The sequence below is a fragment of the Neomonachus schauinslandi genome, chromosome 11 (assembly GCF_002201575.2).
Source record: "Neomonachus schauinslandi chromosome 11, ASM220157v2, whole genome shotgun sequence".
Taxonomy (NCBI): Eukaryota; Metazoa; Chordata; class Mammalia; order Carnivora; family Phocidae; genus Neomonachus; species Neomonachus schauinslandi.
Genome location: NC_058413.1, coordinates 94,750,019 through 94,770,621, shown reverse-complemented (window position 1 = coordinate 94,770,621; position 20,603 = coordinate 94,750,019). Strand labels below are relative to the sequence as shown.

The following is a 20,603-nucleotide window of genomic DNA, read 5'->3' as shown; positions in this document are numbered from 1 at the left end:
TTTTTTTTTTTTTTTTTTTAATTTATTTATTTGAGAGAGAGAGAGTGCACAAATGGGGGGGAGGGGCAGAGGGAGAGGAAATAACAGACTCCCTGCTGAGAGTCATGACCCGAGGCGAAGGCAGGCGCCTAACCAAATGAGCCACCCAGGCGCCCCTAAAGTGTTTATTTTAAAGTTTATTTTTTGTGTTACAAGCATAGCTATATCAACTTTCTTTCTTTCTTTCAGTTCACATATGCATGGAATATTTTTTTCCTTCCCTTTACTTTCAGTCTCTATGTTACTTCTGAAATTATTCTCTTATAGGTAGCATATATATGAATCTTGTTTTTTTAATCCATTCAACCACTCCATACTTTTTGGTTGGAGAATTTAGTCCATTTACATTTAAAGAAATTATTGATAGGTATGTACTTATTGCCATTTTACTAATTGTTTTCTGGCTGTTTTGGTAGTTCCTCTCTGTTTCTTTCTTCCTTTCTCTTCCCTTGTGGTTTGATAACCTTCTTTAGTGTTATGTACAGATTTGTCTTCATTTTCTTTTGTGTATTTACTGTAAGTTTTTGCTTTGTGGTTACTGTGAGGTTCACAAATGCATCACAGCTTTTTATCTTATGTGACATCAAAAATAAAACATGGGGGGTGTAAAAATGTAGTTTTAGAATGTATTCAAATTTAAGCTGTCATCAACTTAAAATAGACTGTTATATATGTAGATGTTATTTGTGAACCTCACAGTAACCACAAAGCAAAAACTTAGTTTTTAATGAATTATTGTAGTTATTGATATTTTTACTACTTTTGTCTTTTGACCTTCATACTAGCTTTGTAAGTGATTAATTCACTACCTTAACTATATACATTACCTTTTTCAGTGAGATTTTTACTTTCATATGTTTTCTTGTCATTAATTAACGCCATTGCTTTTTCGCTTAAAGAATTCCTTTTAACATTTTTTTAAGGGCAGTTTAGTGGTGATGGACTCCTTTAGCTTTTGCTTATCTGAAAAATTCTTTATCTCTTCTTCTATTTTGAATGATAACCTTGCCAGGTAGAGTATTTTTTTCCCCCAGGTAGCATATTCTTGGTTGGAATTTTTTTCCTTTCGGTACTTTGAATATGTCATGCCACTCTCTTCTGACCTGCAAATTTTCTGCTAAAAAATCTGCTGATAGCCTTATGGAGTTTCCTTTGTATATAACAAATTGTTTTCCTCTTGCTGCTTTTCAGATTCTCTTTTTATCTTTAACTTCTGACATTTAATTATAATGTTTCTTGGTGTGGATTTTTGGGGGGTTGTTTTGTGTAGAACTCTCTGTGCTTCCTGGACCTGGATGTCTGTTTCCTTCCCCGGGTTAATGAAGTTTTCAGCCATTATTTCTTCAAATAAGTTTTCTGCCCCTTTCTCTCTTTTCCTTCTGGGACCCCCCATAATAGGGATGTTATTCCACTTGATGTTATCCCATATGTCCTTTAACCTATCTTTATTTTCTAAAGTTTCTTTCTTTCTTTTTTTTTTGCTGCTCTGTTTGGGTGAGTTCTGTTGCTTTGTCTTATAGCTCACTGATTGTTCTTCTGCTTCATTCAGGGTGCTGTCAAACCCCTCTAGTGTATTTTTTTAGTTCCAGTTATTGTATTCTTCAGCTCTGTGACTTCTTTTTGGTACTTTCTTGTATTTTCTCTTTGTTGATGTTCTCAATGTGTCTATTCCCCCAAGTTTGGTGACCATCTTTATGACTGTTACTTTGAACTCTTTAACAGGTAGATTATTTATCTCTGTTTCATTAAGGACTTTTTCTAAAGTTTCATCTTGTACTTTTGTTTGCCACCTATTCCTGTCTCCTCATGTTGCCTGAGTCTCTGTGTTTGTTTCCATTTATTAGGCAAAACAGCTACCTCCCTGGGTTTTGAAGGTGGAGCGTTCTGTAGGAGATGACCCATGGGACCCAGAAGTGCAGTCTCCCTGGTCACCAGAGTCAGGCTCTCGAGGAGCATCCCCTGTGTGTGTTGCGCATGCCTGCTGGCTGTGGTGGGGCTGTGACTGTGGCATCAGGAGTGGAGGGGGGGGGTTGCCTGGCTGTGGCATGGTTAGGCACTGGAGTGGGGGATACCAACCTGCACTAGCAGGTTAGAGGGAGATTGTAAAAATTAGCAAGGTAGCATTAGCAAGGTAGAATGTGATCACAAAAATGGTACTTTCCAATGTTTCTGTTTTTGGAGAGAGTACCTACAGGTACCTGCCCCTCTGGCAGTTGCTTTAAGATGAGTAATTGGGTCTGCTTCACATATGGTGTAGGAGCTTTTCAAACTGCTGCTTTTGGATTGGGTGTCAGAGCGAGTAAATCAGCCTGCAAACCCTTTAAGAGTGTGTTCTCAATTGCCTACATTTCTGTGGTTCTCCTGGACCTAATCCCTGTTTATATTAAGTTTTGGGGGCTCATCTCTGTGGTGCATAACCTGGGGTTGAGGTGCGTGATGTGGGGCACAAACCCCTTGCTCCTCAGGGAAAAGTTCGTATTTTTTGAGATCCCTTCTGATTATGGGTCACTGTGCCTGGGGTGGGTTTTTGGCAAAAGCATGTCTCTGCCTCCCCTACCTGTCTCAATGTGGCCCTTTTATCTTTTGTTGTGGAGGAACTGTTCATCTAGTTTTCAGAACTTTTTCAGAAGAAATTGTTGCATTTTAGCTGTTAAATTTTTGTGTCCATAGGAAGAGGTAAGTTTAGGATCTTCCTATACTGCTGTCCTGAACCACCTCTCCAAGCAAATTCTGAAATCGGGAATTGTAAAATAAGATTAAGGTTTAAATCCCTATCTGCTAAGCAAAATAAGTCAAGAGAAAGACAAATACCATGATGATTTCACTCATATGTGCAATTTAAGAAACAAAACAGATGAACCTAGGGGAAGGGAAAGAAAAAATATGACGAAAACAGAGAGGGAGGCAAACCATAAGAGACTTTTAACTCTAGGAAACAAACTTGAGGGTTGCTGAAGGGGAGGTGGGTCAGGGAATGGGGTAACTGAGATATGGGCATTAAGGAGAGCATTTGAAGTAATGAGTGCTGGGTGTTATATGCAACTGATGAATCACTAAATTCTACCTCTGAAACTAATAATATAGTATATGTTAATTAAATTTAATTTAAATAAAAAATTTAATTTAAAAATATTTAAATTCCTATCAAATGAAAATTATGTATCATTACTGTTTTGTCAATTGTGAGATTATTCTGTAGAGTCCAGTTTGTTTATTGTTTTTATTGTTTAATGATGTTAATATCTCATATAAGCATAGATTTGATAGTTTGAATGGTATTGAATGGAATGAAGATACTAAGTAGTTTGAGGTTCTCATACTTTTTTCTGGCAGTTCCCTTTGCTTGGTTTTTTGAAGTGAATAATTGGAAGTCTAAAAAGACACTGTATAAGTTAATGATGTACCCATGATCTCAAAGGAGAGTTATTTAGAAACCTTACAGGAGATATTCCCAAAAGTGATACTGTTCCAGATTGTCCATGAGGAAAAAAGAGCCTGTAATAAATAAGATATTATTTTTATTATGAATTACTTTTCCCAGTTCAGAAACAACCAATATCCGGTTTATAATATCTGGCAGAGGCAATTAAAATAATTTAGAATTTACTGTTTGATTTGTCAAAGTATGTCCAGGAAAGAAAAGCCACTTACTAAGGGTTGTCATGTGTTTCACTTCTTCAGTAAAAGTGGCAATATTTAAGAAGTTAATTTGAGATCTTCTTACATTACATTTTAGTGAATCATTTTTGAATTTTACACCAGAACTGAGCCTCCCTGGTCCTCGTTTCTGTGGTTTTATATTGCAAGGTCCAGAGGTTTAAAACTAATAACAACACCATGAAAATTCTCCGTGAGTCATCCTGTCAGCTGTAGCTTCTGTTTGAGTCTTTCTGATATAACTAATGTTACTGCCAGCTCTGCTAACAACTTGCCATGCTTTAGATCTATATCCTAATAAAAAGGTACAATGGTAGATAATTTTTGAACTTTTCTTTTTTCTATTTCTGTAATTTTTGGTTCTTTTAGTGAGTCTAAGCTAGACCAGTTATAAATTGTAGGTGGTGAAAAGATTTATGACTGGTGTTTTTTTTTTGAAGGATAGGAGTGGTGGTGGTCATTACTACTTTTGGTTCTATGAATCTTACTGTCCAGAGATCTAAAGATTGAATTAACAGTGTAGCTGAAGTCAGCAATATGTTCTAAATCCCTATACTTAAGGGTACTTATGTATTGCAGACAAATGCCCTTTTAGCTGTTTTTTTGTTATTTTGTGAAAAATGATATAATGCTAGAACTAGCTGGTTTCATATTCACATTGGAGTAATTTCAAATTTTAGTGTTGTGCCTCAGGATCTTTAAATTATTTTGTAGAAATAGATAAATAAAAAACTTGATTTACATCCAGGACACTGAAAGCCTTAATCCTTCTTGATACTTTAAAGGAGATGCAGAAATAATGGACTCTCTTGCTAAGTGGCAGGTATGGTCAATGCAATTTCACAGGCTTTAAAAAAAAAAAAAAAATCCCTGGCCCTACTTGCTAGGAAAATTAAAAGTTTTGGTTGTAACCTGATCTTTTCTCTTACCCTGCAGCATCTGGGAAGTTTGTTAACTTGAGTATTGACTTTAATTTTATATGACTTGGCAAGTTAAACCTATAGTTTCATCATTGACTTTGAATTATGCATTTCTGTGGATTTTACTGAGCTAAAAACCTATTTGAATATTGTTAGTCTTTAAGTTTATTTTTCTTTTCTACTTAATTTGAAATTAAATCTCTGAAGTTCAGATTTTATTTTTGTTCTAACAGTTAATGGTAATTAAGTGGTTATTATGTGCTAGGCAGTGCTTCTCATTTAATGCTTTGCATTTACTAATTCTCAAAACAAATTTCTAAGGTAGGGACTAGTCTTTTTTTTTTTTTTTTTTTTAAAGTTTTTATTTATTTGAGAGAGAGAGAGCACATGAGATGGGGGGAGGGTCAGAGGGAGAAGCAGACTCCCTGCTGAGCAGGGAGCCTGATGTGGGACTCGATCCCGCGACTCCAGGATCATGACCTGAGCTGAAGGCAGTCGCTTAACCAACTGAGCCACCCAGGCGCCCAGGTAGGGACTAGTCTTATCACTATTTTACAGAAGATTGTTAGAGAGCCTGAGCACCTTGTACCAGTGTAAAAGCACCTTTTAAATTGTGAAACTAGAATACAAACCTCGTTGTTGTTGTTTTTTCTGAGGAGCCCCTGTCCCTGAGGCCTTGGAATCCCATGCAGTTTTCATTGACTGTAACAGTATTGGAATGCTGTATTTTTGCCTTGATGTTTGTCATCATTTTATGAGGATTGAGCCTTAGACTTCTCTTTACTGTGTTCTGTTTTGCAGAGTTCTTTGTCTAGCAACTCTCCTCACTGGCATGAATTCCAATAAGCTAGTGCTGTATTTCATTGATTCCAAGGTGCACAGGCTTTTCATCCTGCCTTTTAACATTGCTAAGATCAGGATGTATCTTACAACGGAATTATTGAGAATTCTAAATTTAGTAGCTAACGTTGTTTGCTAATGAAAACTTGCCCACTATCCAGCTTAGGTAAAATACCCTGAACTTAACTCTCCTCATTTCAGTCATCTCTTATGAAGAACCATCCAGAGTCCTAAATTCTTCATCATAAATAAACCCGAGAAAAAAAAACATCTAATACCTTGAAGGAGAGAGAGAGGGTAGGAATTAAGGTTTGAATGTGGTATTTCTATTTTTTCTTTTAGGAGTAATGTCAAAGGCTAGTTCTTTTCTCACAAAAAATCATCTATAAAAGGAAAAAATGACTTCTAATAGGCTATATATCATAAGCAAATATGTGTTAACACAAATTTTGATGGCCCTTTGTAATGTTTTTAATCTAGAAGAAATTCTGTTTAACAGTCTTAAAGGGATATCCCAATTAGAAAATCATGTATATGTATGTATGTATTGTATTGTTAAATATGCATATGTGTGTGTGTGTGTGTGTGTGTATAGTTAAACCTGGCTAAAACTGGAAGTTTTACTAAAGTAAATATTATTTATTGGGTTAGGGTTATTTAATTACCAAATCACAACTCCCTTTACACTGTAATAACATATTGGGAGGAGTATGAAAATAAAAACTTTGGGGAGGCTTCTCTATCTTTGCTACCTAGGGCTTTAATATTAGAGCTCAGAACTTATATAAGAAAAAGCCATCCTGAGTCAAGTGAGTAAATGTAATTGTGACCTTTAAGGCTCTTGGTTAGGATTTGTGGCACTCAAGTATGCTTAGTATAGGTAATCAAAAGTAAGGGCATCTAGTTATCTTATCCTCATGGCTCTAATTTCTGACAACGCTTTCCTTTTTAAATTATGGTTCTTCATATTGGTAGTTGGACTTCGTCTTACATCTGGAAAAATACATACACACATGTAAATATGCACGAACATGTTCATTGTTGGCTAAATGTCCAAGTCATCAATATGATATTTTCAAAAGCCAGATACAATTTGATTAAGCACATCCAACATAATTCATCATTCAACTACAGCTCTTTTCCATAGATATCTAACCAGAGGAGGTTGTCACAGTTGTATGATTGGGTTACAGAATGGACAGGAACTTGAAAATAGAGGATTTTGTGTACCAGAATTGTTTCATCAGCCTAGTGTTGGGCTAATTGTGGAATTTAGTGATTAGAGAAAAAGTGCTGTGATTTAAAAATTTTTGTTTGGGAGAGGCTCTTCACCTGTACTTTAAGGATGTAGTACAGAGAATATGTTAAGCAAATTTTACCATACAGTAGTCCTTGTTCTTCATCTTTTCATTCCATTTTTATCCTCTTTCCCCTCCTTTTCCATTCCCTCATAAGAGAAGGCAGCTCAGGAAGCTGACTTACAATCAGTAGTCTGGGAACTTCCGGGATTCTTTACCAGAATCTCCCTGGATGTTGCAGTCCCTGACGCAAGCAGCATTGTTTGGGGGTAGGAGTTTTTATAATGGCTATCAGGAAGAGTGGCTAAGGTTGCTAACTGCAGGTATTATCCTTTGTAGAAACTCAGTTGGGAATTCTTTTCTGCCAGCTCCTATGTTCATTTCTAAATTAAAAAAACATACTCCCACCTCCCCACACTCCCCCAACAAGTAAGGATGGACTTCCTATTTCTGAAAATCTGATGATCTTTTGTAGTCAGTCCGTTCTCTAGAGCAGTTTACTCTTACCCCAAACCTCTTTTCCTTGTTATCCCTAACTTTGTTGTGGTTAACATGCGCTTCTTATGGAAGTTTTTAGATTTTTTGTCTTTGTCTTTGGATCAGTTCTGGGTTATAGAGGAGTTAAAGGAAATTGTAATTAAACTTGTACTTTAGAGTTTTTTTTTAACTAAACTATCTCCATGATAAATAAAATAGTCATTTAAGTATTGTTTTATGTTTGTTTCTTACTATGTTTACTAATAACCTTTTTTTAAAAAAAATTTTTATTGATATTCTTAATAAATCCCATTTTTGTTACCCAGACTAAATCATCTTTACATAAAATGTCATGGGTTGAGGTAATTTCTGAAATGACAGATCTGAAAGGGGAATGGGAGGAGATCCAAAAACACTTGTAGACTTAGTGTTTATGTGTAACATCAAATTCTTATCAAGAAGCCTCTAGTGGGCGCCTGGGTGGCTCAGATGGTTAAGCGTCTGCCTTCGGCTCAGGTCATGATCCCAGGGTCCTGGGATCGAGTCCCGCATCGGGCTCCCGGCTCAGCGGGGAGCCTGCTTCTCCCTCTGACCCTCTCCCCTCTCATGCTGTTTCTCTCTCGCTCGCTCTCTAAAAAATAAATAAAATCTTAAAAAAAAAAAAAAGCCTCTAGTAATGTTTCTTTGAAAAAAGGCAACCAGGAGGAAATGCAGTAATTCTTTTTTTTTTTTTAAAGGTTTTATTTATTTATTTGACAGAGAGAGACATAGCGAGAGCAGGAACACAAGCAGGGGGAGTGGGAGAGGGAGAAGCAGGCTTCCCGCAGAGCAGGGAGCCTGATGTGGGACTCGATCCCAGGACCCTGGGATCATGACCTGAGCCGAAGGCAGATGCTTAACGACTGAGCCACCCAGGTGCCCCAGAAATGCAGTAGTTCTTAATAGCTTATAGAACTGAAGAAAGACAAGATGTACCCTTTGTTATCTACTTTTGGAACATATTCTTAGTAACTGGTAGTACTACAATGGTATTTTTTCTAGATTTCTGTTATAAATGCTAAACATAAATAAATGAGAATTTGTGATTTGATTATGATCAAAAGGTAGTAGACACAGATCAATAGAACAGTAATTAGCACCCAGATATCTTGGGGGATGGGGAGAGGTGATGGACAGTAAGAAACTTTCCTTGCTAGGGAAGCTAAGTATAATATTTTAATGGTAAGATATTTCTCTTTGCCTTAGTTTTTTTAAATCTGTAAAGTGGAAATATCTTTTATTTTTTTTTTTAAGATTTTATTTATTTATTTGACAGAGAGAGAGTGTTAGCAAGAGCAGGAACACAAGCAGGGGGAGTGGGAGAGGGAGAAGCAGGCTTCCCGCTGAGCAGGGAGCCCAATGCGGGGCTCGATCCCAGGATCCTGGGATCATGACCCAAGCCGAAGGCGGACGCTTAACGACTGAGCCACCCAGGAGCCCCAATCTTTATAGATATTTAAATGAGATAACACGTGTCAACAGTTTAGAATAGCGCTTAGCATCTAGTAAGCCCTCAAGTAAATTTAACTGTTGCTATTCGTATTTAGATTTTTAAAAAGAGAACCCATACTCGGTGACAGATATGGTAAATGCACCTGCAATTTAAGATTTAACAAAGGAGTTATTAAAAAATAGCATCCAGCTCCTTATTCCACCTGTTTGTTGAATCTTGCTTTGGGAATGTTAGCATAAGATTTAAATCTCTTAGTCTGATTTAGTAGAATGAATAAACCTAATAATCTTATAAGTGAAATAACTGCATATTTCCTTTTTTTTTTTCTTTGTTTCAGGTTTCCCCTCAAAAAACCTATAAGGTAAGTTGTTCAGTTGCCCTTCATATGCTTAGGTTAAATCTTAATTAGAAGCATTCCTTTGAAATTATGGCAGAGTTTTGTGGCTTTTGAAAATGTGGATTTAAGTAGTTTAAAATATCAGAATGTTTTACAAATTTAAAATATAACAGGTGTTGCATATTTTTTCTGGAAGACAGCATTGTTTTGATAACATTTTCAATGTTTTTAATATAAGCATTTTAAAAGTTTGTTCAAATTGATAGTTAAGGTCACTCCCTATGAAGAGATTTAATTTTAAAATCTATTGTGACTGTTTTCAGTTGTGAGTAGCTTGGGGAGTGTAAATGGCTTGCCAGTTTTTGATGTATTTTATCACTTGGGTAACTACAGCTGCCTTTAGTTAATGAACTTTGGCAAACTGAATCAGTCTTAATTACTTTAAGACAGGAAAGGAAAAAATCCAAAATGTTCAAATATGCCTGTGCTCAACAGCTATATCTCTATATGTATTCAGATCCTGGGACTAAATGCCTTTTCCTCAGTGCTTATTCTCACTGCTCTCTCATCCTAGTTGTCATGAATATTATTTAAAATGTAGGTAGTATATCATTCCTAATTATGTTAGTACTTTTATCATTTTTAGTGACGGCATGGTCCAGGATACCAATGCTAATCTTGGCATTTCAGTTAATTAGTAGTGTATGTATTACAGTGAGGGTCTTATTTGCTGCCCTGCCATTATCTGATCAGTATAATTGAGTAGGCCATAGGAAAAATAATAATTCTAGTGTCATCTGGGCCTGCCTGACTTCTATAGCTAGAACTCTAGTGAAGTTTGCCTAAGATTTTTTTTTTTTTTTGTTAACTATTCTCATCCATGGTACATTTACACAGTGATTTTGAACCTGACCATAGAATATGTAGGGTCAGGTCAGGGGAAGTGTTAAAGTGTTGAATTAGTTTCAGGCACTGTTTTCACTGTTTTCTTACCTGTTCGGTGGAAGTCATAGTAACCTGTCAAATTCACTGAAAGAATTTAAGTTATTTTATTTTATTTTTAAAGATTTTATTTATTTGTCAGAGAGAGCACAAGCAAGGGGAGTGGCAGGCAGAGGGAGAAGCTCCTGCTCAGCAGGGAGCCTGATGCGGGACTTGATCCCAGGATGCTGGGATCATGACCTGGGCTGAAGGCAGACTGAGCTGCCCAGGCATCCCGAATTTAAGTTATTGCTAATACTAAATACTATTTCTGAGTTATTTCTAAGAATAAAATAGACTTAATACTAAATACTACTTTTATTATTTTTAAGCACTTTTTATAACTAGATTCTTTATTACACATAGCATAGACTGAATTTAAAACTTCTTGAAAAATGTAAGTTAGATTTATGAGGATGTATAAGGTAAACTGATTACTTGGATTCTCTTTGTAAGACACACTTGCAATTTTTTAAGTTTTTATTCTGTTGATTTGCTTGTAGTAAATATTTGACTGCTTTACTTTAATTTAGGCATGGGAGTATTTTGAACCGAGAGTCACCAACAGATAAGAAGCAGAAAGTTGAGCGCAGTGCATCACATGATTTTGATCCTACAGGTAAAACATTGTTTGTTCTTCCAAAGAATATTGAGAGTAGTTTAGTTCAGCATAATTGAGCTTAAGCTGTATAACTACCTGAAATACCCAGGAGTTAGTGTTTGGTCTGTTTCCGACTCTTCCTTCCTCTTCGATGTTATAATACAAAACCTGTGCTTTCAGGAGGAATGCAAGCATTTTTAACGTTCAACACTATGGATTCCACTGTGGAAGCATCATTGTAGAGTATATTTTATTAAAAAATAATGATGATAATAAAAATTATCATTATTTCATAATTGGAGATTCTAGTCAGACCAAGGACTTAATATTAAAATAAATCATTAAGTGTGAACGGTAGTATCTCATAAAATCAAAGCTCTAACAACTACAGATTTCTGTAGTCATTTAAAAATTCATGTGTGATCATGGTAAATTGGAGTATTAGATAAAATCCAACTTTAGAAATTAATGGTCATCTAATTTTAGAGTAAGCAAATGAATAGAGATCCCTTTTTCTTCAGTCAAAAATATTCTGAGCTCAGAGAATCTTTTCAATAGTATTGATCTTTCCTAAGGTTTTCATGTTAGTAGACTTCTGACTATTTATATTCTTAATTTTATATAAATAGATTGAATTCCTGTTGTACAATGTGGGCTTTTGCTTTCAATCCTTATAAAGTCACTTAGTATTTAGTTTATAAAAAATGGTGGATAATTTGCTTTTGTCATTTGAAACTGATAAGTGTTCTCTGTGTACATACTGTTTTACTCAGTTGTATGTTCCTATGACAAAAGATAAAGTAGGCAATTGCTAAGGTCATGGATACATAAATAAAATGTATCTTTTTAGATATTTTTGTTTAGAAATACAATTTTTAATAGAGCATATTTTTTGTATCCAACTCAGATGTTTCATACTTTTAGTATAAACCGTTATTTTGAAAAAACATAAATATTATCCAGGAAGGGAAGAATAGGAAGTGAATATCTAATAATTTACCTGCATCTTGGGTCATAGGTAAAAATGAAATCCCGATCATCAATTTATTTAGGCTTTGGTGGTGGGGCATAACTTCTGGATCTCCATTAAAAGATAATTTTTTTATTTCTGACATCTAATTTTGATATGATGGGGCTCAGAGGCTTTTATTAATATGATTAGTTATTATCTTGATAATGAGTTTCTGCCCTATGTTCATATAGACATTAGAGTCTTGTTAGATTGACTTATTCCTCTGTGGTGTGCCCATTTCCAAAGACAGACTTAGCGAAGTGGTATGCAGTGCTTCAAAATGAGATTATTACAGCTTTTAGTGCTTTTGTCATCTCTATGATTGTCAGAGGATATATTTTGTAGACTGTTCATGTGTTGTTTTGTTTGAACATATTTTTATTGTACTGTCTTTTCTTCGATAAATCTTTAAAATATGTCATTACTTGTGCTGTTCGTGACTGTTCTAAGTGCTATCACCTGTGATGTTCATACTTTGTGTTTGCACGATTTAACTTGATCATGATTCATTCTTTTTTTCCCCCATGAATTTTTCCCCTCACATTGGTCTCCATATTTTCTATATCTCTCTCCTTTTCTCCCGCTCTTGTGCAGATAGCTCCTCCAAGAAGACAAAGTCTAGTTCAGAGGAGAGTAGATCCGAGATATATGGTAAGCTAATGTAGCCAATTCAGCCTTGCACCTTTGGAGCTTGCTTCATGCTGTTTCCTTTTTTTTTTTTTTTTAAATAACTGCAGCCTTCCTTGTGTCTGCTCTGCATGGCATGACCTACTGCAGGGAAAGGGAGCCTGGGGTTTTAAATGTGGCTGCCACTGGGAAGCTTAAGGTTGCTAGAAACTAACATCATAGAGTAAGAGTAGGCCACATGACCCGTCTTCTCTTTCATCTTACGTATGATGGGAAAGTGATAATGTCTAATATGTTTGAGTTGCGCTCCTCCATATAATATGGGTGGGCTTTGAATTCTTGGCATCTTCTTCCCATGTCCCATTTGCTGAGTTTGGATCATGTAGAATTTCATGGCACCAGTCGTTCCCTCTAAGCATAGCACTGTGACACAGTGACTCTAAGTCACTGGTGTGACTTAGAGCTGTTACCAGTTCTTTGGAATGTTTATTTGATTTTTTTAATTTGTTTCTTTTTATTGGCCTCATCATCTGGAAATGCTGTTCGTGTATGATTTATCCACAACAGCAAAAATACGTTAAGTATTTTATTTCTGTGGCTTGAAGAATTTGTTTATGCCTTTCATAAGTTTCCCTGAAGCTTATTCTGAATGGGAAAATGTCAGAATGACACCTTTTAAAAATAATTTTCACAAAGAGCAGGTTTAATCTGAATGGTTAACTTTTGCAACAGATGACTGAAGCACTAATATTTCTAGGCTGTGTCCTGTCTTCCAAAGATAATTTAAACCATGTTTGTGAAGTTCATACACGTTTTTCCCTTTCCTCTGCACAGTTTTACCTGCCCTCTTCCCTTGTTTTGGCATCCAATTAGCGCTTTGAGAAAAGTGAACAGGAGAAGTACTGCCTGGAACCAAGACTTTTAAAATAATCTCTGAAAGACTAATAAGTTATTCCTTTTTAAGAAGATTCCAAATTTGGCCTCAAAGGAAAACCAGGTCTTCTCTAAAAGAGCCAAAAGTCTATCAGATGGAAGTTTCCCCAGATGTAGCTGTGTGTCCTAGCCTGATAAACATGAAAGGAAAAAAAAATATATGAAAGCGCCCCTCCCCCCCCTTAAGAATTTTATATCTCCTGACACTTGAGCCCCGTAGTGTCACATACTTTTTAATATTATGAGGCCTCAGTGTTTGGTTTTAAACAAGTTAATGCTTCTATGTTAAATAGATAAATATAGCTCTTTGCTTCGGTTTTTGTGACCAGTGCCTTTTTGTGTGTAGTTAAACCTTTTACAGTTAGTTCAAGACCAAATGTGTTCCATGCTGTATGGCATGGCAAGTGTATGTTTTTTTCTTCTGTCCAAAGTATTTGGCTCCTCCTAAGTAAGAAAGAGCTTCCGAATTTCTCAAGACATGTCTCTCTGTTCCATATAAAGAGCTTCCTATGGCTTATTCTCCCCTTAGGAATGTGAACGCTATCTTTATTGGCTCCCTTCTTTTCCAGTAGCCTTTGAAATGTTGTATTTCACCTCCCCCACCATTTTCCTAGATCTGTGGTATGTATGCAAAAGCTTGCTATTTGCTTTGGATGCTAGGATGTTTGCTTTGGATGATAGGTATGTATGCAAAGGCTCGCTGTTTGATTTGGATGTTAATATTTCAGTGATAGGAATATTAACACTAGTTCAGACATGCCATTCGCTTGTTAGTAATAGAAACATTTTAAGTGGTAATGGGGAAATAAGGTGTGGCTTCTCTGTATGTTTGTTTCTTGAAAACCCTCAAAATACCTTTTTTTGGAAGGAACTGAGCCATGGGTCCTTCAAAAGCACTTATAAAAGGGATGACTTGATCAGAACAGCATTAGTGTGCTAACTTAAATCTCTTTGACATTACAAATATTTTATCACCTGTGTGAATAGACTTCCTCAGACTTTGTGCCGTTAGCACAGATGAAAAAGAATCTCTAGGGAGTCGAGAAAAGCGTGGGAATGATGGAAGATGATTGAGTAGAGTCATGGCAACTGCTGACTTTTCCTTAGTGTAGGATCTCTGACCAAGCCCACTTCTTAAGTTTTGAGATTTTACACTGTCTTGGGGTAGAATTCATTAGCTCGATACTTCGACAAATGCTAGTTCTTCACTTAACAAATTATTTATTTTGAACTCTCTTAGCTATTTTTAGAGCTGTTTTGGTGAGATAGATTTACTCAGCTCATTTTAAAAGAAAACCAAGTGCTTGTTTTGCATTGACTTATTTGTGAAGTTTCTGCCTGGGGCAGGAGGTCAGTATTTATTCCATTTCTTCTTATTTTTCCCTCTGTACCTTTTGGAGTCTATTGATCACATGCAGATCATGTTTCTGATTTACAATTTCAGTTATATTTAATTTTCTATTTTTCTCATGAATCTCGTAATGGAGAAATTTTGTGGATTTTTGTGGGACATGAGAGAGTTAGCGAAGGAATTTGGAGTTTGACAGCAGCCTCTTCTTGCCTTCTGTCTTGGCTTCATGAAGAGATTCTAGTTGATAGGATTATATACAAAAAAGTAAGCCATGTCTTTTTGAAACTATCTTAATCTGCTGGGGCTGCTATAACAAAATACCAGAGACTTGGCTTAAATAACAGAAATGTATTTTCTCTCCCTTTTAGAGGCTAGAAGTATGAGATGAGAGTGCCAGTTTCTGGTGAGAGCTCTCTCCTGGCTCACAGATGGCCCCCTTTTTGCTTTGTGCTCACATGGTCCTTCTTTGGTGCAAGCGCAGGTAAAGAGAGAATAGTCTCTCTGGTGTCTCTTCTTATAAGGACACTAATCCCATCAGGAGGTCCCCACTCTTATGACCTCATCCAATTCTAATTACCTGCCAAAAGCCCCACCTCCAAATACTATTACATATTAGGGGTTAGGGCTCAGCGTATGAACTGGGGGAGGCGGGAGGGACACAAACAGTAGTCCGTAACAGAAACAAACTGTGAGTACTTGAACTGTCCTGGTTGGATACTTCAGAGTGTATTTTTTTTTTTAAAGATTTTATTTATTTATTTGAGAGAGAGAGCTCATGAGCAGGGGGGAAGGGCAGAGGGAGAAACAGACTCCCCACTGAGCAGGGAGCCCGACATGGGACTCCATCCCAGGACCCTGAGATCATGACCTGAGTCGAAGGCAGACACTCAATTGACTGAGCCACGCAGTTGCCCTTCAGAGTGTATTTTTAAAAAATTCTTACCTTTTTTAAGTTCAGCCTCCTCCGATGTATAAAGGTAAAAGTCCCCAAGTTATTCTTTCTGCTTTCTTCGTCGGCCTGGCAGAGAGCACTGTACAACAGGAACCTTCTATGTCCTCATAAGTCACTCACTTCCTAACCTCTTGAAGTCTGACTTCTGAACACATACTATCTGGAAGGTGAACCAAAAGATCCTACTTGAAAATCTGTGGACTTTTTCTCAGTTCTCACCTTCCTCTGAACAAATTGGCAATGCTGATACCCTTTTTTTTGGTTTCTGTAATATTACATTAATCTGGTTCTTTTCTCTCTGCAATTGTTTTCTCTTTTGTTTACTTGATTGCTTTTTCCCTTTTATAGATGTAGGGGTGGCCCGCGTTTCTGTCCTTGATCTTTTCCCCTTGTCAGGTGTTCTATTTTTAACTGTTTACTGAATACTTTCACTCTGACCATCTTTCAAATTCAGAATAACCAATGTGCAATTCATCCTTGTTCCCTGTGACTAGAAATCAATCTTCCTCATGATTCCCTGATTCTTTTCATCGCACTACCATTCTGCCACTCACCTACTCTCGTTTTCTTCAAGTTATCTTTTTTTTTTTTTAAAGATTGTATTTATTTATTTGACAGAGAGAGACACAGCGAGAGAGGGAACACAAACAGAGGGAGTGGGAGAGGGAGAAGCAGGCTTCCTGCTGAGCAGGGAGCCCGACGTGGGGCTCGATCCCAGGACCCAGGGATCACGACCTGAGCTGAAGGCAGACGCTTAACCCACTGAGCCACCCAGGCGCCTCCTTCAAGTTATCTTTGACTGCTCCTTTTCCCCTGTCCTTGGGAGTCAACAATTGGCCAGGTCCCGTGGATTCTACCATCACATTATCTTTCATCCCTCAGTCTTTGGTTCTGTCGCCACTGTTTTGTTCAGTTTTCCATCGCATCATGAGACTATTTGCAGAGACTCATAACTTTCTTTGACGTCGATTTCACATTGATTCACTTCCTTTTCTCCATTCCACTCTCTCTGTTAGATTAATATGATTAAAGTAAGGATTTGGTCATTCACTTAGTAGGAAAGTACAAAGAGTTAATTAAGATGTGCTGTAATTTGTTTCTAGTTTATCATTCTGCCTTAATCCACTGCTCTTACTTCTGCCATTTACCTAAAGGTACCAGCCTGTTTTCCAGTTTTCCCTTTCCAAATATGGCTTGGTATTCTTCCTTTGCTCATGCCATTCCCATTGTTTTGAATGGTTTACGTCCTATAACTCTCCACCCTACAAGGCCCAATTCAAATACTGCCTCCAGCACAGGGCTTTCCTGGGTTTGCCCCGAGCCTCTGTGGTCTAACCTTTGACATCCTGCTTTGTATCTAGTTATTTGTGTTTCTGTCTGTCTTTGCATCTCCCACAATGCTTGCCACAGTGGAGGCACTCATTTAATGAGTTTTGAATGAGTGATTATTGATATCGGAATGAAATATTTTAGTAAGGAGAACTGATAGCATAAGCATCTTGATTGGATTTTTCTTCTCTTCAGAAAAATTTCAAGGTACAAGAAAACATAACTTAGAAAAGAGACTTACTGCTGGTAATAGTCTAAAAGAATGAAATCAGCATACTTGGAAGTTAAAGCTTCCTCTTGCTGGCAGCATTGTGCATTTAGAATCCAGAAGCTTCTTAATCAAAGGATTATCTGAGGTCTTACTCATAAAACATGTATGTCTGGCAGCAGTTTAAAAATGAGCTGTTTTTATGAGGTTGCACATGGTCTTTCTCCACACCCTTCCCTGAAGCTAATTCTTGAGAGGTGAGACTTAGAGAAGTTTGGTCATGTAATAAAATGAAAGGTGAAGAAAGACTAGTGTGCTTCCACTAGAATAAATGCAGTATGGAAGGTTCGGCACGTTGCCTTGCATATTTAACACTCCGTTTTCCATAATTTGCTGTTTGGTACTATTGTTGTTGCTTTTTTCCAGGAGTGTATTACAGTGAAATCTGAGAGTACTTTCTCCTCTTTTTCAGAGTACCTTTTTATGACTTCTTCCGCTCCCCACTCCAAAGCCTTACAAAGGCTTAATTTTTTTCACTTTCAAAATACCATCCTTGGTAATTATCTTTTGAGTAAGAATCAGTTGTTTTATGTTGGTTTCAAATACCACACTGTCATAACAAGAAAAAGAAATGCTCTTTGTTATAAAGAGAAAATAAAATTTAGGAAAGGATAGTATTTATATAAATTTTATAGAACATTTTTACTTCACTGATGATATGAAGCATGAGATCTATTATTGGCTTCCGGGTGAAATAGCATAATCCTTAACAGACAGGAAATAAATAAAAATGTACTGGTAACTAGAGGAGGTATTTTAGGGTAGGTGGGAAATCAAATTGTTTCAGTTAGAATTTAGGCAGGGCAGGAGGAGGTTAGGGTCCTTCTAAAAGTATTTCTCTACTTGGCATGGTTTTCAGGGCTATGATTTTACTTTTTCCTAGAAAGTGATTGGGTATGATTTAAAATTTCCTGTATCTAAAATAAATTCAAATTTACTTCGTAAATATTCATTGATTACCTGTTGTATGTCAGGCACTATGGCAAGGGATAGAGATACAAAGATAATAGGATCTGTACCTGCTTTCTAGGAGTTCACAGTCTAGCACAAAAGAAGAATCTTAATACATTGTGGTAAGTACATGAGATATGCACTTGTTTACCAATACTCCATGTGCCCTTAAAAAGTAGATAGTTGTGGGAAAAAAATCTTCTATGGCACTAAGAACGATGAGAATGAAGAAATATTACCATGACCAAATTTCAGGGGAGGTTGAGCCTCATCATTATCTTATTTATTGGACACTCTCTGCCTGTCTTCACACACAGTGCTTGGATGCAGCTCACAGTAAAGTGATTTGTGACCTTATAAAAACTCATATTCAGAGGTAAACACATTATATGGTAATTCTAGTAGACAATAAGTAATTTAGCATAACAAACCAGCCAGCAAACCATGGACTATATGTGTGTGTAAAAACCAGAAAAAGTGGGGCGCCTGGGTGGCTCAGTCGTTAAGCGTCTGCCTTCGGCTCAGGTCATGATCCCAGGGTCCTGGGATCAAGAGCTGCATCGGGCTCCCTGCTCAGCCAGGAAGCCTTCTTTTCCCTCTCCCTCTCCCTCTCCCCCTGCTTGTGTTCCCTCTGTTGCTGTCTCTCTCTCTCTGTCAAATAAATAAATAAATAAAATCTTAAAAAAAAAAAGTAAAAATGATGGAAGGTGTTGGTTGGTTGGTTGGTTTTAATTAATGAAATGTGAAAATGGCTATTTTGGAGTTAGGGCTCCACTTTTAACTTTCCCTTCTTTTATAAAATCTATAGGCCCTGTTATCTGTCCTATACTCTGATTCTTCATTAGACATTGCCATTGTTTCCCTATGTCTCTGTTGTCCTTTCCTGCCAAGATTTTAAGTTCTTTGAGGGCACAGACTTGTAATAGTTTTGTCTTCCTCACAACACCCACAGACTGCAGTGTTAAATGACTGATAGATATTCGATGCAAATTTGCTAAAACAAAAAAGTGGATTTTTGTTTGTCAAAAAGGACACTTCATCGATGTGATAATTTAGTCCTTGGTGATTTCAGGTTGGTGTATCAGTAATTTCAATGTGAAGTATTGCTGATTTCAGTGTTAAGGGTGTGAAAGGAAGAATTTATCCTCTGTGGTGGGTTAAAACAGCTTCTGGTCTACAACAAGTAGAACATTTCTCTCAAGGAAAGAAAAAGCATTTTATTTGATTTTGAATGGGAAGAACATAATAGATCTAAGCATTTGAAAGACTGGATTTCTGAATTTTGAAAGACTGGATTTCCAAATTTTGAATGGCATGGTAGCTTAGTTTTTTTACTTAATTATGACCCCAAATCCAAGTTCCTGCAGATGATATAGATTCCTAGGACAAAATAGTATCATCAGTTTGAATTGCATAGATTCTGAATTGGCTGTATACAAAAGGCATGTTTTCCTTTTGTATTGTTTTAGTGATTCTTATGATTCTATATGATCTTATATGTTAAGTATATCAAGTTCTCAGATTAGCAGATAGACTTGAAATAATAATAAAGGGACAATATAGTGGGGTTGGGGAGAGGAGAAAGATGAATAAGATATGCACACAGCTCTTTCTCTGTTTCCTCCTTATCCTTTGTTCCTCATCTCCTTTTGATGTAGAATTAAGAGGGAAAGTTATCAGGCTGGACAATTTTGAATCGTAGAAAACAGGTTTGCAATATTCTGAAGTAATGCTGCTACATTTACTCAATTTTTAGCAGTCTGTTAGGACCCTAGGCATATTTGCTAAAATTGACTCCGTGTCAATAACCTCCCGCTCTGAGCTTCCATCCATCTCTAGACCTCCCAACTCTTCTAATTTTTATTAATTCATGAGCAATTAAAAGAAATTCCTTCTGTGTCTGAACATTTGCCAGTTCCTGAAATAAGGTTGTAAACAAGAATAGAGCCCCTACATTCTTGAAGCATATAATCTAGTCAGTGGATAAAAACAAATAGGTATCAATTGGGAGCGATAATGTAACTAGGGGGGTAAATAGAGGGTGCTGTCTGTAAGGGGGAACCTAACCTGGTCTGGATATTTAGGAAGAGCTTACAAGAAAAGGTGATTTATTTCTTCAGGCCTTCTTGCTGTCTCCTATATTCTAAAGTTGACTTCTTAGAAGAAGCCCTGCTCCATAATATTTCCCTTCTCTGTTCCTTCCCCATCCAAAACTAGTTTGCTTGTTTGTTAAAACAAAACAAAATTTAGACAAAGACATAAATGAGGATTGATCCTTTTAAGGAGCATTTGCATTAATGATAGGAGTTTAACATAAAAGTGTTTTTAATTGATGGCATGGATAGATGAGTAATATATTCCTGAGCAGGAAAATCCAAGGGCATTGTAGCCCTAATCATAATAAAATACTATGAGTCCTTATTTGTATCTATTTATTTGAGAGAGAATGAGAGAGAGCACATGAGAGGGGGGAGGGTCAGAGGGAGAAGCAGACTCCCTGCCGAGCACGGAGCCCGATGCGGGACTCGATCCAGGGAC

At 36.8% G+C, this 20,603-nt stretch overlaps 1 protein-coding gene across 7 annotated transcripts in view; it reads left to right on the top strand.

Moving 5' to 3' along the window:
• Positions 1–20,603, top strand: part of ARHGEF12 (Rho guanine nucleotide exchange factor 12) — a 155,024-nt gene that overhangs the window by 62,023 nt on the left and 72,398 nt on the right. For 6 of the 7 annotated variants that reach the window (XM_021696456.2, XM_021696455.2, XM_021696449.2 and 3 more), the window contains exons 2-4: positions 9,061–9,084; positions 10,575–10,660; positions 12,249–12,305. Coding sequence is in view for 6 of the 7 variants with exons in the window: in XM_021696455.2 (XP_021552130.1) it covers positions 9,061–9,084; positions 10,575–10,660; positions 12,249–12,305 (167 nt within the window). In the remaining variant the exon portion in view is untranslated. The remainder of the gene's footprint in view (positions 1–9,060; positions 9,085–10,574; positions 10,661–12,248; positions 12,306–20,603) is intronic. The other variant, XM_021696453.2, reaches the window with a different exon arrangement.